This window comes from Oncorhynchus masou, chromosome 28, assembly GCF_036934945.1.
Source record: "Oncorhynchus masou masou isolate Uvic2021 chromosome 28, UVic_Omas_1.1, whole genome shotgun sequence".
Lineage (NCBI taxonomy): Eukaryota > Metazoa > Chordata > Actinopteri > Salmoniformes > Salmonidae > Oncorhynchus > Oncorhynchus masou.
The window spans coordinates 60,100,634-60,116,688 of record NC_088239.1 but is presented as its reverse complement, the minus strand read 5'-3'; the positions used below and the strand labels follow the sequence as shown (position 1 = coordinate 60,116,688).

Genomic DNA, 16,055 nt, shown 5'->3' with positions numbered 1-16,055 from the left:
TCAAGAATTAAAAAAAAAAAGTTTAAGTGCAGTCACAAAAACCATCAAACACTATGATGAAACTGGCTGTCATGAGGACCCTCCACAGTAAAGGAAGACCCAGAGTTACCTCTGCTGCAGAGGATGAGTTCATTATAGTTACCACCCTCAGAAATTGTAGCCCAAATAAATCCTTCAGAGTTCAAGTAACAGACACATCTCAACATCAACTGTTCAGAGGAGACTGTGTGAATCAGACCTTCATGGTCAAATTGCTGCAAAGAAACCACTACTAAAGGACACCAATAATAAGAAGAGACTTGCTTGGGCCAAGAAACATGAGCAATGGACAATAGACTAGTGGAAACGATGAGTCCAAATTAGCGATTTTTGGTTACAACCGCCATGTCTTTGTGAGATGCAGAGTAGATGAACAGATGAACTCTGCATGTGTGGTTCCCACCGTGAAGCATGGAGGTGGTGTGATAGTGTGGAGGTGCTTTGCTGGTGACACTGTCATGATTTATTTAGAATTCAAGGCACACTTAACCAGCATGGCTCCCACAGCATTCTGCAGCGATACGCCATCCCATCTGGTTTGCGCTTAGTGGGAATATCATTTGTTTTTCAACAGGACAATGACCCAAAACACACCTCCAGGCTATATAAGGGCTATTTGACCAAGGAGGATAGTGATGGAGTGCTGCATCAGATGACCTGGCCTCCACCCAACAGATGGTTTGGGATGAGTTGGACCGCAGTAAAGGAAAAGCAGCCAACAAGTGCTCAACATTTGTGGGAACTCCTTCAAGACTGCTAGAAAAGCATTCCAGGTGAAGCTTTTTGAGAGAATGCTAAGAGTGTGCAAAGCTGTCATCAAGGCAAAGGGTGGCTACTTTGAAGAATCTCAAATATATTTTGATTTGTTTAACACTTTTTTTTTTACTACATGATTCCATAGTTTTGATGTATTCATTATTATTCTACAATGTAGAAAATGGTAAAAATAAAGAAAAACCCTTGAATGAGTAGGTGTCCAAACTTTTGACTGGTACTGTTGCCTTACCATAACTTCCCCTGACATCTGTGTGCGCTGGAAATTGGTGTCCCCCTGGTAAACAGGGTCATCAAGCTTATGTTCCTGCCAGCTGTTAAAATCCACAGTGTGCTTGGGAATGTAACTGGACAGATCTGAAGGCATAGGAATGGGGAAAGCACAATGCAAGTCTGTAGCACATTGGTTATTTATTATACATAATTTTTTTGCACGAGCTCATGTACACGTTGATTAAAGATTGGCAATAAACTGTGTAATGAATAACAAATCTAATTATACTGCATGTCTACTGTTTAAATGGGGAGACATTTATGGGAGAGCAAATAAAAATGACAGTTAAGTTTAGTTACAACTCACTGAAAGATAGTTTGCCTGCGACCCCCAGCGGTTTCTTCATTAGGATGTAATGCTAACTCTGACCAGTAGGTGTCTCCCATGCTACATCAAACAGTAGCAGTTCAGTGCCAAACCACCATGCAGCCATTTCCAGATTACTAATAGGTTGTAGGAATTCATTACTTTCCCGTATCTTACCCTCTTCACCATTAGAATATGTTTCATTTAGTCAGTTCGATTACTTTCCCTTTAACTCTGTCCTCTTCTCACTCCAATTCCATCCCCTCCCTCTTCCTCTCATTCTATACGTTTCCTGCCTTCCTTTCCCCTCCCCCCATTCCCTCTCTCACCAGTGCCGTTGCTGGTGTAGCTCGGACGAGGGATGTGGATGCGGCCCACCATGCTGGGCTGATCTTCCTCCTGACCTCCTCCCTTCCCTTCCGCCGCCGCCTCCTCAGCATCCTCCTCCTCTCCGCTGTCCCACACGCTGCTCTCTGAGGGGTACTCATAGCTGCTCTGCATGCTCGACTCGTTGAACGATATCTTCAGCTGAGTGAGGGGGAACGGAGAAGTCCGTCAGTGATTTAAAAACACTCAAACATAAGACTCAGTGGTGAAATGGTAGGCCTGCTGTTTTCTATGGTTCTTTTAAGGGTTGAGTGCTATGATTTGAATTGATCTCCTATCAGCACTTCCAATTGGTAAGTGTACCAGAGAGAAAATGTCAGCTTCATGTTAATTCATGTACAAAGCTTGACATCAGGCTAACTCAATGATTGGGATTTCCCCTAGCTCTGCTTGCCACAATACTAATTTTCTTCCTCAGCACGACAAAGTCAGTTTAGTATGATAGTACTGCCACAAAAGATTCAAAGCTGCAGAATTAAAATACCGCCGGTTTATTGTGCATACTGTACTTTACTCCCCTATGATGACAGAATAGTTATCTGACCACATTGAACAATAACAAAGAAATGTGTTTCCTTATTACTGTATCATTAAATGTAATTTGGCTTATCGCATTGTCAGGCTGGCCTAGTTTGATTGGATGAATTTCAACACCAGCATTATATGGTATGTGTACGTGACCCAAACTGAACCTAGTAGCCTACACAAGCACATTATCTTGATATATTGGGGTTACCTTAAAGGTACTTGTTAATATGAGAATATGTGCTTGACCTGTGAGTTTAATTTTCCAGTGTTGGCCTCTAGTATCATGGCACAGGGCAGGTGGCAGCCTTGCAGGGGCTGCTGGCATTGTGATTGATGGCTGGAGAGCTAGTTGTACGACATCTCCGTTTGACAACACCCCAGCGCTGCACAAACATGCCACTGTGGGGTGAGACTTTGTGGCAACATGTTGCAGAACATGACTATCAACTTCACAACAGCCAACCTCAATAGTCTGAAGGCTTAATGAAGCTCAAAACATTGACCTTTAATGGCTAATAAGCTGTGACAATTAAGCGTACATGTACAAAATGAGAATAGGCTGTATCTCATACATTCAATAACTCAAGTCATTTCTCAACTTCTCAGCCCCGATGATATTGTATGCTTTGATAAAACAAAAACCCATTGAGGCTTGCTGCCTTAACGCTGATTTCGAAAGTGCTTTCATTTTCACTTGTGGTGCATTTTGCAGTTCATCATCATAATAAGCATGTGCTTTCAGAAGGGAAAGGGCATGCATTGAACTCTATTAATAATCTAAGCACTATAATTAGACAGTTTTATAAAATCAGTCATTTTAATTCCTTACAATTAAAATTACATTAAAACCCAAGAAAGATGCAGATATCATATTAGGGACAAAACGTGTTTTTTAATCATGAGATCTATCAAGACAGTGTATTAGTTGTGTGTTTGGCCTGGTCATGGCTGAACCAGAGTGACAGCCGTGGCCTTCCAGTGACAAAGACCAAATGAGGAGCACAAATACTATTTTTAAAAGTTATTAAATCCAGTCTAAAGCCATATCACTGGAGCTACAGCCCCAAAAGACCATCAGCTTTACAAATCAGCTCTTTTAAATGTCTAAAACCCTCGCTCTCTCCCAAGTTCCCTGATCAACTTAATCACGCCAAAGCATTTCACCACGTGGCCCATAGACTCCTAAAGCAGGACATCTCCATGCCACGAGAGTGTATCAATAAAATCAGACTAGCCGCGGGGTTAGCTTCCTCTCTGTGTAGATCTGGGCTGAGACGTCAGGGCTGCCCCTCTCTCTCTGCCCACCCGTGGCTATGAAGGCCTGTATTATTCAAGAAGTGATTGCTGTCCTCCTCTCTGGGCACTGAGACAGGCCAACAGAGGGCCGATTCAGGCACCAGGCTCTTCTCATTCACCACTGCACACTTCAACAGGACAGAGACCACAGAACCAAATTGTCTGAGCGCTCTCTCACTCCAAAAACAGGACAATGACACGGAAATGACTCAGCTGAAGAGGATTTGAGCATTTGCTGTTGGTTTTTATGATTTTTTTCCTCAAGAGAGTAGTGAGAGTGTATTAATATAGTGTTGAAAAAAATGGTGTCTGTTTGCAATTCTGTCTGTGCGGGAGAGAAAGTGCACAACGGAAAGAGTAACAATGCGAGAGAAGGAGCGAGACAAAGCGAGAGGGAATTAAAATTTTCCAGGCCACCCAGCACGCTGTCCTAGTTTAGTAGAGGGTACAGTGACATGGTGCACATTGAGACACACGGTAGAATCTGGTAGAGTTCATCCCAACATTCTGGCAGCGGATTGGAGGGGAGCTCTGCTGTGGAAATTGGGTAGGAGCTACAGCAAGTACAAGAGTGCAGGGTTTGGGCATTTCCATTTAAAAGGACCCATGAGCACCAACATGTGAAGTTCGTAGGATAATGTCATTAATTTATATATAGTACCAGTCAAAAGTTTGGACGCACCTACTGATTCCAGGGTTTTTCTTCATTTTTAATAGTGAAGACATCAAAACTATGAAATAACATAGAATCATGTAGGAACCAAAAAAAGTGTTAAATCAAAATATATTTTATTTTTGAGATTCTTCAAAGTAGCCACCCTTTGCCTTGATGACAGCTTTGCAAGAGGTTCTCCTGCTCCCTTATAATTATCCGTGAATTCCTTTTTGATTGTTTTTTTGTGAGAGATGTAGCCACTTTCGTTTGTTTCCCGCCGTTTCAATGGAAGTGCGTTGGGCTTCTCTTTTGCGGTAAAACCATGTGTGATTATTAGGAAGATGAGGATTATTGGCTTCAACTTGGCCATCTATACAAATCCTTAAATAAAAAAAGGAACCTGGTTTTTGGTCACTTTCTCATTATAAAAACAGCGATGGTGAGATTCAAATGGTGAGATGAATGCTACAGCTCGTCATGGCTTTATGTGTCCCTGCATCGTCCCCATAGGCTACAGAAAGACTGGATGCATGGAGATTTATTTTGTCAGGCAATGTCCACATTATTCTCACATTTTAGAATGTAATAATTTTTATATCGCTGCATTGGCAAGGCCTAAACAAAACAATTATTCTTAAAGTGGTAATGTCCTACTTTGATACTTTTTGCATGTTTTTTGGAGCAGTAGGGTTCTAGATTAGGCCCTATATGTACAATTATATAACATTGAGGTCCTTGACCATTACAATGAAGTGCTTGAAGAAGTCCCTGAAAGTCCTTGAATTTTGCTTGCCAATGTCTTTATGAACCCTGCTTAGAGTATGTGTAGTTCTATGTTGTTGTATAGGTGGAGTTATGGGCCAATATGCATATATTCAGTTTTATTCCTCTAAGTACACTGCATGATAATCTTTAAGATTTTTGTTTCAAACCATTTAGAAATTTTGATCACGATGTTACACATTGGCCCCATTATTTATGGGGTCCTTATTTAGGGGTCCTGTGTGGCTCAGTCGGTAGAGCATGGTGCTTGCAACGCCAAGCGTCGTGGGTTCGCTTCCCGCTAGGGCCACCCATATGTAAAAGTAGTGGCCCCAGCCGACTTGTAAGTCGCTTTGGACAAAAGCGTCTGCTAAATGGGATATATTATTATTATATTATTATTTATAGAAAGACCCATATACCTGTTTAAACAAGTTTCCATCCCAAAATTAGGAAGAAGCAAAGGCTTTGATTTCTGTTCAAATAGATGGAAAAAGTTTCTTAGACCAGTTTCCCAAACTTGGTCCTAGTCCTTGGCCCCCCCAGGTGCACATTAAAATGTAAATACTACACAGTCTTAACAAGTATTTTTTACGACAGTGAATACTACAGTAAAGTCCCCAAAAACACTACAGTGAATACTATATTATTTATAACATAGTATACTATTGTTTTTTCAAAACAGTAAAATAAAAGTAGAGTACAGTAGAACACACTCGAGTAGTGCCTACTGTACCTGATTTGGTCTCGTCTGAACCAACCAAATACAGTGTTTGGGGGCAGAGCTCATTACAAAAGAAGGATATTGTATATTTCTACCTTTGTGTTCAGGATACATCACCATGAAGAGAAGGACATTAATATCCATAATTATACATTTCTGTATAGTACAAATCAGGGACCCATGACGAAATTCCGTTAACAAAATAAAACATTTCAAAGTCAAGGTGTCTTTCTGCAGACATCTTTGAATCTTAATTCAGGGGAAGATATTTAAGAGCTTTTGGAAAACGTGGTCTCATAAAATACTGAGGGAGATTTTACTGTAATTCAGTTACCAAACTTTGCATTTGCAGTCTACACAGTTCTTCCAGCAAATATGTTTTTGTGAAGTTCAGTGTAAATTGTTCAAAGTGGTCTTTGTGCATAGAATTATATATTTTTTTTATTTAACTAGACAAGTCAGTTAAGAACAAATTCTTATTTTCAATGATGGCCTAGGAACAGTGGGTTAACTGTCTGTTCAGGGGCAGAACGACAGATTTGTACCTTGTCAGCTTGGGGGTTTGAACTTGCAACTTTCCGGTTACTAGTCCAACGCTCTAACCACAACGCTCTAACCAGTAGGCTTCCCTGCCACCCCATATGGTCTGTTAAACTCTGAAGTCTGTTTGGCATACATTTTAAAGTAAAAAATCTTAATCAAAGAATAATTGCATTACTGTGGAATTGCCCAATTGTAGGTGTGTGTGGGTTTACATGGGTGTGTTTTGTGATAGGAGGGGAGGAGGGATAGCCTTGTTAATGCCCCTCATTGAGGTGTGGGACAGACTGACCACATGCCTGATTAAAGCCCAGCCAGTTAATATTAGAATCCTACTACAGTGGAGGAGACAGACAACCACTCGCATACATTATCATATACAGAGAGGAGATTTGTGCGTAACCGATGTGAAATAGCTAGCTAGTTAGCAGTACGCGCGAGTAGCGTGTCAATCGGTGACATGTCTCGCTCTGAGACCTTGAAGTAGTTGTTTCCCTTGTCGCTCTTTTTGTGGAGCGATAGGTAACGACGCTTCGAAGGTGACTGTTGTTGATGTGTTTAAAAGGGTCACTGGTTCAAGCCTGAGATAGGAACGGAAGCAACACTGTTAGATGAGCATGGATTGGAGTTATTCCACTAACATGCTGACTAAACCATTGCAAAATAAATTGACACGTTATTCAATAATTTCATTCAAATTCCTCGTGGGCGTTTACGTAGCCAGGCGCTAAAATCGAACTTGGTTCTATTTTAGGCACCTGACGCGCTGCAAGTCCCGCCTCTCCCATCTACTCATTGGTTTATAAAACGAGCATATTAACCCACGTGGGTGTTTGAAAGATGTGTGGACATCGTTCCAGTCCAGTTGGTGGCGATAATGTGGTTACCAACAGCCATATATAATCCACAGAAGAACAAGACAACAAACGAGGAGAGATTAATAAAAAAATATATACAATTAAATAAACTGCTTTCACCAGTAGATTTCTTTTCCGAGTCGAGAAAACCTGATTTGACTGAAATTGATTTTTTATTTTACCTTTATAAAACTAGGCAAGTCAGTTAAGAACACATTCTTATTTTCAATGACGGCCTAGGAACATTGGGTGAAATGCCTGTTCAGTGGCAGAACGGCAGATTTTATACCATGTCAGCTCGGGGGTTTGAACTTGCAACCTTTTGGTTACTAGTCCAGTCCAAACACTAGGCTACCCTGCTGCCCAATAAAAAAATTATACAAAAATCCAGCAAAAAAAATAAAATAAAAAATAAAAATGCCCATATGCATTTCAAGTACAATAACCCAATCTTAATCTCCCAGGACAAATAACCTAGCAACAGCAAACTCTTAATGTCCATGAATGTTTGTGTTAGGACCGGTCCTCAAATTTCAAACGCTACATAACCATCTCATTCCAAAATCATGGGCATTAATATGCTGTTGGTCTCCCCTTTGCTGCTATAACAGCTTCCACTCTTCCGGGAAGGCTTTCCACAAGATGTAGGAACTAGAGGTCAACCGATTATGATTTTTCAACGCCGATACCGATTTATTTATTTGAAATAATGACAATTACAACAATACTGAAAAAACTTATTTTAACATAATACATCAATAAAATCAATTTGGCCTCAAATAATGAAACATGTTCAATATGGTTTAAATAATGCAAAAACAAAGTGTTGGAGAAGAATGTAAAAGTGCAATATGTGCCATGTAAGAAAGCTAACGTTTAAGTTCCTTGCTCAGAACATGAGAACATATGAAAGCTGGTGGTTCCTTTTGACATGAGTCTTCAAGGTTGTAGTTATTATAGGAATTATAGGACTATTTCTCTCTATACCATTTGTATTTCATTAACCTTTGACTATTGGATGTTCTTATAGGCACTTTAGTATTGCCAGTGTAACAGTATAGCTTTCGTCCCTCTCCTCGCTCCTACCTGGGCTAGAACAAGGAACACATCGACAACAGCCACCCTCGAAGCAGCGTTACCCATGCAGAGCAAGGGGATCAACCACTCCAAGTCTCAGAGTGAGTGATGTTTGAAACGCCATTAGCGCGCATCCCGCTAACTAGCTAGCCATTTCACATCGGTTACACCAGCCTAATCTCGGGAGTTGATAGGCTTGAAGTCATAAACAGCGCAATGCTTGAAGCACAACGAAGAGCTGCTGGCAAAACGCACAAAAGTGCTGTTTGAATGAATGCTTACGAGCCTGTTGCTGCCTACCACCACTCAGCCAGACTGCTATCATAGACTTAATTATAACATAATAACACAGAAATACGAGCCTTCGGTCATTAATATGGTCGAATCCGGAAACTATCATCTCGAAAACAAAAGAAGTTTATTCTTTCAGTGAAATACGGAACCGTTCCGAATTCTATCTAACGGGTGGCATCCATAAGTCTAAATATTCCTGCTACATTGCAAACCTTCAATGTTATGTCATAATTACGTAAAATTCTGGCAAACTAGTCGGCCCAAACTGTTGCATATACACTGACTCTGCGTGCAATGAACGCAATAGAGATGACAATTTCACCTGGTTAATATTGCCTGCTAACCTGGATTTCTTTTAGCTAAATATGCAGGTTTAAAAATATATACTTCTGTGTATTGATTTTAAGAAAGGCATTGCTGTTTATGGTTAGGTACACATTGGAGCAACGATACGCACTGCATAGATTATGCAATGCGGGACACGCAAGATAAACTAGTAATATCAACCATGTGTAGTTGACTAGTGATTATGATGATTGATTGATTTTTATAAAGATAAGTTTAATGCTAGCTAGCAACTTAGCTTGGCTTACTGCATTCGCGTAACAGGCAGGCTCCTCGTGGAGTGCAATGTAATGTAAGCAATGTAATTAAGTGTTCTTTCAGTATTGTTGTAATTGTCATTATTTCAAATAAATAAATAAATATAAAATCGGCCGATTTTAAATCGGTATCGGCTTTTTTTGGTCCTCCAATAATCGGTATTGGCATTGAAAAATCATAATCGGTTGACCTCTAGTTCCTACATCTAGTGGAAAGCCTTCCCAGAAGAGTGGAAGAGCGTTGGATTAGTTAACTGTAAGGTTGCAAGATTGAATCCCCCGAGCTGACAAGATACAAATCTGTCGTTCTGCCCCTGAACGAGGCAGTTAACCCACCGTTCCTAGGCCGTCATTGAAAATAAGAATGTGTTCTTAACTGACTTGCCTAGTTAAATAAAGATTAAATAAAAAAGGTGTAAAAAATAATAAATGTCCAAAAATACCGATTTCTGATTATGAAAACATGAAATCGGCCATTCCGATTAAATCGGTTGACCTCTAGTTGGAACATTGCTGCAGGGACTTGCTTCCATACAGCCACAAGAGCATTAGTGAGGTTGGGCACTAAAGTTGAGCAGTTGGCATTCCAATTCATCTCAAAAGTGTTCGATGGGGTTGAGGTCAGGGCTCTGAAGGCCAGTCAATATCTTCCACAACGATCTCGACTAACCATTTCTGTATGGACCTCGCTTTGTCCACGGGGGCATTGTCATGCTGAAACAGGAAAGGGCCTTCACTAAATTGTTACCAAAGTTAGAAGCACAAAATCAGCTACATTAGAACGTCATGTTTTAGCGTTAAGATCTCTTCACTGGAACTAAGGGGCCTAGCCCGAACCATGAAAAACAGCCCCAGACCATTATTATTCCTACACCAAACTCTACAGTTGACACTATGCAGTCGGGCAGATAGGGTTCTTCTGGCATCCACCAAACCCAGATTTGTCCGTCAGACTGCCAGATGGTGAGTGTGATTCATCACTCAAGGAGAACGCGTTTCCACTGCTCCAAAGTCAAATGGTGGAGAGCTGTATACCACTCCAGCTGATGCTTGGCATTCCGCATGTTGACCTTAGGCTTGTGTGCGGCTGCTCGGCCATTTTATGAAGCTCCCGACGAAAAGTTGTGCTGACGTTCCTTCCAGGTAGTGAGTGTTGCAACCGAGGACAGAAGATTTTTTTACGTGCTACAGGAGCTGTTCCTCCTAGATGTTTCCACTGCACAATAACAGCACTTACAGTTGACCGGGGTAGCTCTCGCTGAGCAGAAATTTGTAGCAATTACTTGTTGGAAAGGTGGCATCCTATGACGGTGTCACGTTGAAAGTCACTGAGCTCGTCAGTAAGGCCATTCTACTGCCAATGTTTGTCTATGCAGATTGCATGGCTGTGTGCTTGATTTTATACACCCGTCCGCAAAGGGTGTGGCCCGAATCCACTAATTGAAGGGGTGTCCACACTTTTTTATATATAGTATAGTTTGTTCACAGTTGGTTTTGGCATTTTAACCTGCGTGTCATGAACGTGTCTGGTGGAGATAAACAATCAACATGCGCACAATGACACGCGGAGCCTGTTTGATCAGCATGTAACGCACAACATTTCAATTCCAATTTTTTAACCAGCCTTAAAGTAGACAGCAGCTCTACAGAACACAAAATAGTAGCAGGAACCATTGGTTTCTGAACTTGCAAACAACCATTAGCAAATCTTCAAACATGTGTTAGTAACCACACTTACTGATTTAGTGCCTTGAAGTACCACCCCCTACTCCTTACACACAGTCAATCATGTAGGCAGAATCTCTCACAGCTGTGGATGAAAGTGTTTGTTTGCTACAGTGTGAGCCGTCTCTTAGATACAGTCAAAGAAAGAGAGAATGTCAAATGAATGAAAAAGTGATATGGTCCATTACAACGTCAAAGCTAAGGTGAATATATACACCAAATGTACAAAACATTAGGAACACCTTCCTAATATTTAGTTGCACCCCCTTTTGGCCTCAGAATAGCCTCAATTCGTTTGTGTCAAAAGTGTTCCACAAGTATGCTGGCCCAGTTCTTGACACACTCAAAACTGTTGCGCCTGTCACCTACTACCATACCCCGTTCAAAGACACTTAAATATTTTGTCTTGCCCATTCACCCTCAATGGCACACATAAACCATCCATGTCTCAATTGTCTCAAGGCTTAAACATCCTTTAAAATCAGTCTCCTCCCCTTAATCTACCCATATTATAGTGGATTTAACAGGTAACGTCAATAAGAGATCATAGCTTTCACCTGGGTTCACCTGGTCAGTCTATCATGGCAAGAACAGGTGTTCCTAATGTTTTGTACACTCAGTGTCAGGAGTAAGAGAGAAAGCTAGTGCTGTGTATGGACCTCTTCCTTATCCTGGAATCCTAATGGCAATATAGAATGGCCGCAGCTTGCGTTGCCAGGGTGACAAATGCCATAGATAAATGGGAGAGAGGAGGTGGAGCATGAACAGGCAGTACAGGACTGAGAGGGAGAACGAGAGAGTAGAAGAGGCATGCTAGTAGACAGACAGACCGTATTGTATATGCTCATTGAAAGAGGGAGAAATAGGGCATAGCATTTGAGAGAACTGAGTCCGATTATAACCTTACCACAGAAACAGTGCCAGAACATAATAAACCACAGAAAACCATGGCACTACAGACAGATATGATCTGTGAGAAAGACCATCTACAGTACATGCAGTTGGTGATGTAACTGTCACAGTGGGGTTAGAGGGGAATGTGAATATTATGTGTTTGTATATAAATAGACAGTAGCAACTGAACAGTGTTACATATACAGTCAGGCAACATTATCTACAAGAACACACTGAGAAATAGTGATATTAATAGGGGCTGTTCCATCTGCCCACATGACCTCAACACACAGTCCTGTTTTTATACATCCCCGAAACCACCTCCGCATCATTCTATCCATCCGGTTCTCAAACACTTCTCTTTTCCTCGTTCTTTCGATCGCTCTGACACACACAGGTCACGTCTGAATTAAACATGACACTGACGCTTTGCTGGATGAATTCTAATTAGTGACTGGCGGAGCTATACAAATGACACAGGCTGTATGAGAGCTGTGTGTGTGTGTGTGCGCGCGCATGTGTATGTAGGTGCAATATTTGACTGTGTGCCATCATCATTTTGTTGGCATTGCCCCAATAGTTCCGTTTCTCACCCTGCCTGCCCGGGCTCACAGAACTCTACAGCCGGATCACACTCACTGGAACGGTCACGCTTGTCACAGGCGCAGACGAACCGCACACAGGTCGGAATGAAGCTGAAGACCCAGTATCAATGGCATATTTACACCTCGGTATGGGTCTCGAGGCAAACACTGGTCTCTGCTGCTGCAGTAGATGCACCTTAAATACACAGACCTACTGGAGAGGCACAGGCAGGCAAGCGTGTGACAATGGGACGTAGTTATGATGAATGTTCCAAGATGCTGAGATAGATGAACCGTTTCAGCCACTAAACCACACTGAGCCTCTTGGGTACGACAAACAAAACACACACACACACAGCGCATACAGAATCAAGCACACCCAGGCAGGCACAGTAGAAGTCGGAAGTTTACATACACCTTAGCAAAATACATTTAAATTCAGTTTCACAATTCCTGACATAATCCTAGTAAAAATTCCCTGTCTTAGGTCAGTTCAGATCACCACTTTATTTTAAGAATGTGAAATGTCAGAATAATAGTAGAGAATTATTTCAGTTTTTATTTCTTTCATCAAAAGTGGGGCAGAAGTTTACATACACTCAATTAGAATTTGGTAGCATTGCCTATAAATTGTTTAACTTGGGTCAAACGTTTCAGGTAGCCTTCCACAAGCTTCCCACAATAAGTTGGGTGAATTTTGGCCCATTCCTGCTGATAGAGCAAGTGTACCTGAGGCCTACAAACCTGACTCCTTGCTCGCACACGCTTTTTCAGTTCTGCCCACAAATTTTCTATGGGATAGAGGTCAGGGCTTTGTGATGGCCACTCCAATACCTTGACTTTATTGTACTTAAGCCATTTTGCCACAACTTTAGAAGTACGCTTGGAGTCATTGTCCATTTGGAAGACCCATTTGCGACCAAGCTTAAACTTCCTGACTGATGTCTTGAGATGATGTGGATATATTGAAGCATTATTTTCCTGCCTCATGATGCCATCTATTATGTGAAGTGCACCAGTCCCTCTTGCAGCAAAGCACCCCCACAACATGATGCTGCCACCCCCGTGCGTCACGGTTGGGATGATGTTCTTCGTCTTGCAAGCATCCCCCTTTTTCCTCCAAACATAATGATGGTCATTATGGCGAAACAGTTCTATTGTCGTTTCATCAGACCAGAGGACATTTCTCCAAAAAGTACAATCTTTGTCCCCATGTGCAGTTGCAAACCGTGATCTGGCTATTTTATGGCGGTTTTGGAGCAGTGGCGTCTTCCTTGCTGAGCATCCTTTCAGGTTATGTCGATAAAGGACTCGTTTTACTGTGGATATAGATACTTTTGTACCCGTTTCCTCCAGCATCTTCACAAGGTTCTTTGCTGTTGTTCTGGGATTGATTTGCACTTTTCACACCAAAGTACATTAATCTCTAGGAGACAGAACGCATTTCCTTCCTGAGCACTATGACGGCTTCATGGTCCCATGGTGTTTATACTTGCGTACTATTGTTCGTACAGATGAACGTGGTACCTCCAGACATTTGGAAATTGCTCCCGAGGATGAACCAGACTTGGAGGTCTACAATTTTTTTTCTGAGGTCTTGGCTGATTTCTTTTGATTTCCCCATGATATCAAGCAAAGAGACACTAAGTTTGAAGGTAGGCCTTGAAATAAATCCACAGATACACCTCCAATTAGCTTATCAGAAGCTTCTAAAACCATTACATAATTTTCTGGAATTTTCCAAGCTGTTTAAAAAGGCACAGTCAAATTAGTGTATGTAAACTTCTGACCCACTGGAATTGTGATACAGTGAATTATAAATGAAATAATCTAACAATTGTTGGTAAAAATGACTTGTGTCATGCAGAAAGTAGATGTCCTAACCGACTTGCCAAAACTATAGTTTGTTAACAAGAAATTTGTGGAGTGGTTGAAAAACACATTTGAATGACTCCAACCAAAGTGTATGTAAACTTCCGACTTCAACTGTACATAGATACACACTCGACAGAAATGCAGACAGAGACCGACACACACAGTCAAGGAGGGAGCAAGGAGAGAGGCAAAGACTGAAGCGTGCAGAAGAAAACGAAGTAGTGAGATAAGAGGAGAGAAGGAGGAAGTGTGATGAGGGATGGGAAATGACTCGAGGTGGTAAATAATTAAACACAATGGACCTTTACACCTGGAGCACACAATAATTGGATTTCCTGTGTTACAGACACGGTGCATTGGCATTACTTAAGTATGGACATTTTTAACTTCCCTTACGCATGGCATGACTTTCCCACAACCAATAAAAAAACAGTTTCTTAACATTGGACAGAGGAATGCACTATTGTAAACCATGACTGCTGCTAGGATTGTAATTTTCCAATTTGAGATATTTCAACTAGGGCTGATCCCAATTAGTTGACTAGTTAATCGTTTGGTCGATGGGCTGTTGGTCAACAGTGATTTATTTGTCAAGCAGTGTGTGAGATAGAGAAATAAAAGAATGATGGCACACGAGACACCTGTCTGATTTGTACCCTTTTCAGTGAACTAATCCATTGGAGGCTGTGTGAATGGCACAGTCCAAGAAGGGAATTGTGGCCAAAATACACATCTCTACAGAATGTGCCCTCTCCCAATTGGTCCACATGCATTGTTTCATAACTTCATTGTGTGAATTGTTTGCCTTGATTGTAAATAATAATTTGTTCTTAACTGAAATGCCTGGTTAAATAAAATAAAAATGTAAAAACAATGACGGCCTACTCCGGCCAAACCCAGACGATGCTGGTCCAATTGTGCGCTACCCTATGGGACTCCCAATCATGGCCGGATCTGATAGTACCTGGTTCGAATCCAGGCTGTATAGTGCCGCATCTAGGACTGAGCTGCAGTGCCTTAGACTCCTGTGCCACTCGGAAGCCCTATCAGTTCCCCATTACATATATCACCAGTAGTAGCCTACATTTACTTTGAATTCCTAATCTACAATGTTTGTTTGGTTATGGTCATTTCTATTAATGCATTCAATATATTATTCCAGTCTTTCACCGTTCTCATTGTTGGAGTGGACACGTTGCTTGCACAGCATACAACCTATGCTACACATGTGAGAAACAAGTTTGGGTTTATTTCATTCAATTTAGTCATTTGTTTGAAGCGCTACTTGTCAATGTTGAGTAAGGACACACCTCTGATTATGTGTAAAAGTAGGCCTATAGACTACCTGGCCTGCCTGCAAATGTAGGCATATAAATATGTGCACAATTGTGGATCGGATATTATTTCCGATTGGCTTAATGAACTACTACTAATGACCTGTGGAGCTTCTCAAAGTAATGTTGTTTTCTTCACCTCAAACAGCAGGCAAACAAAGTCTGTTTTTACATCCATTGAGAATGACAATAGTTCATCAATGTATCTGAAAGATCTTTCCAGCTCTCTCCCTTTTCTATAACCACTCAGCGTGAAAGGGAAAAATGTCATGCCCTGATCCAGTGGAAATGTCATAAAATAGATCTACTTGATGAGCTCTTATCTCTAGGGAAAAATAGCCTACTGCTGTGTCTGTCTCAAGCTCACTGGTGTAAAGAGGGCCCTACATTTTTTTTCAATGTTGCAAGTTTGCTAGCACGAGCTTCTGGCTGGACCAAAGTTGATACAATGTTTAAAGTTGGTTGCAGACAGGATATGCATAGCCTGTGTTTTATAGAAAAAAATACGTAAAATATGTAGATTATTTG

The 16,055-nt window shown here is 41.3% G+C and overlaps 1 protein-coding gene across 1 annotated transcript in view; it reads right to left on the bottom strand.

Moving 5' to 3' along the window:
* The window catches only part of tprn (taperin), a 30,718-nt gene that overhangs the window by 4,309 nt on the left and 10,354 nt on the right, over positions 1 to 16,055 (bottom strand). The window contains exons 2-3 of the mRNA XM_064942807.1: positions 1,723 to 1,921; positions 1,046 to 1,170 (exon numbers count right to left, since the gene is read on the bottom strand). Coding sequence (XP_064798879.1) covers positions 1,046 to 1,170; positions 1,723 to 1,921 — 324 coding nt within the window. The remainder of the gene's footprint in view (positions 1 to 1,045; positions 1,171 to 1,722; positions 1,922 to 16,055) is intronic.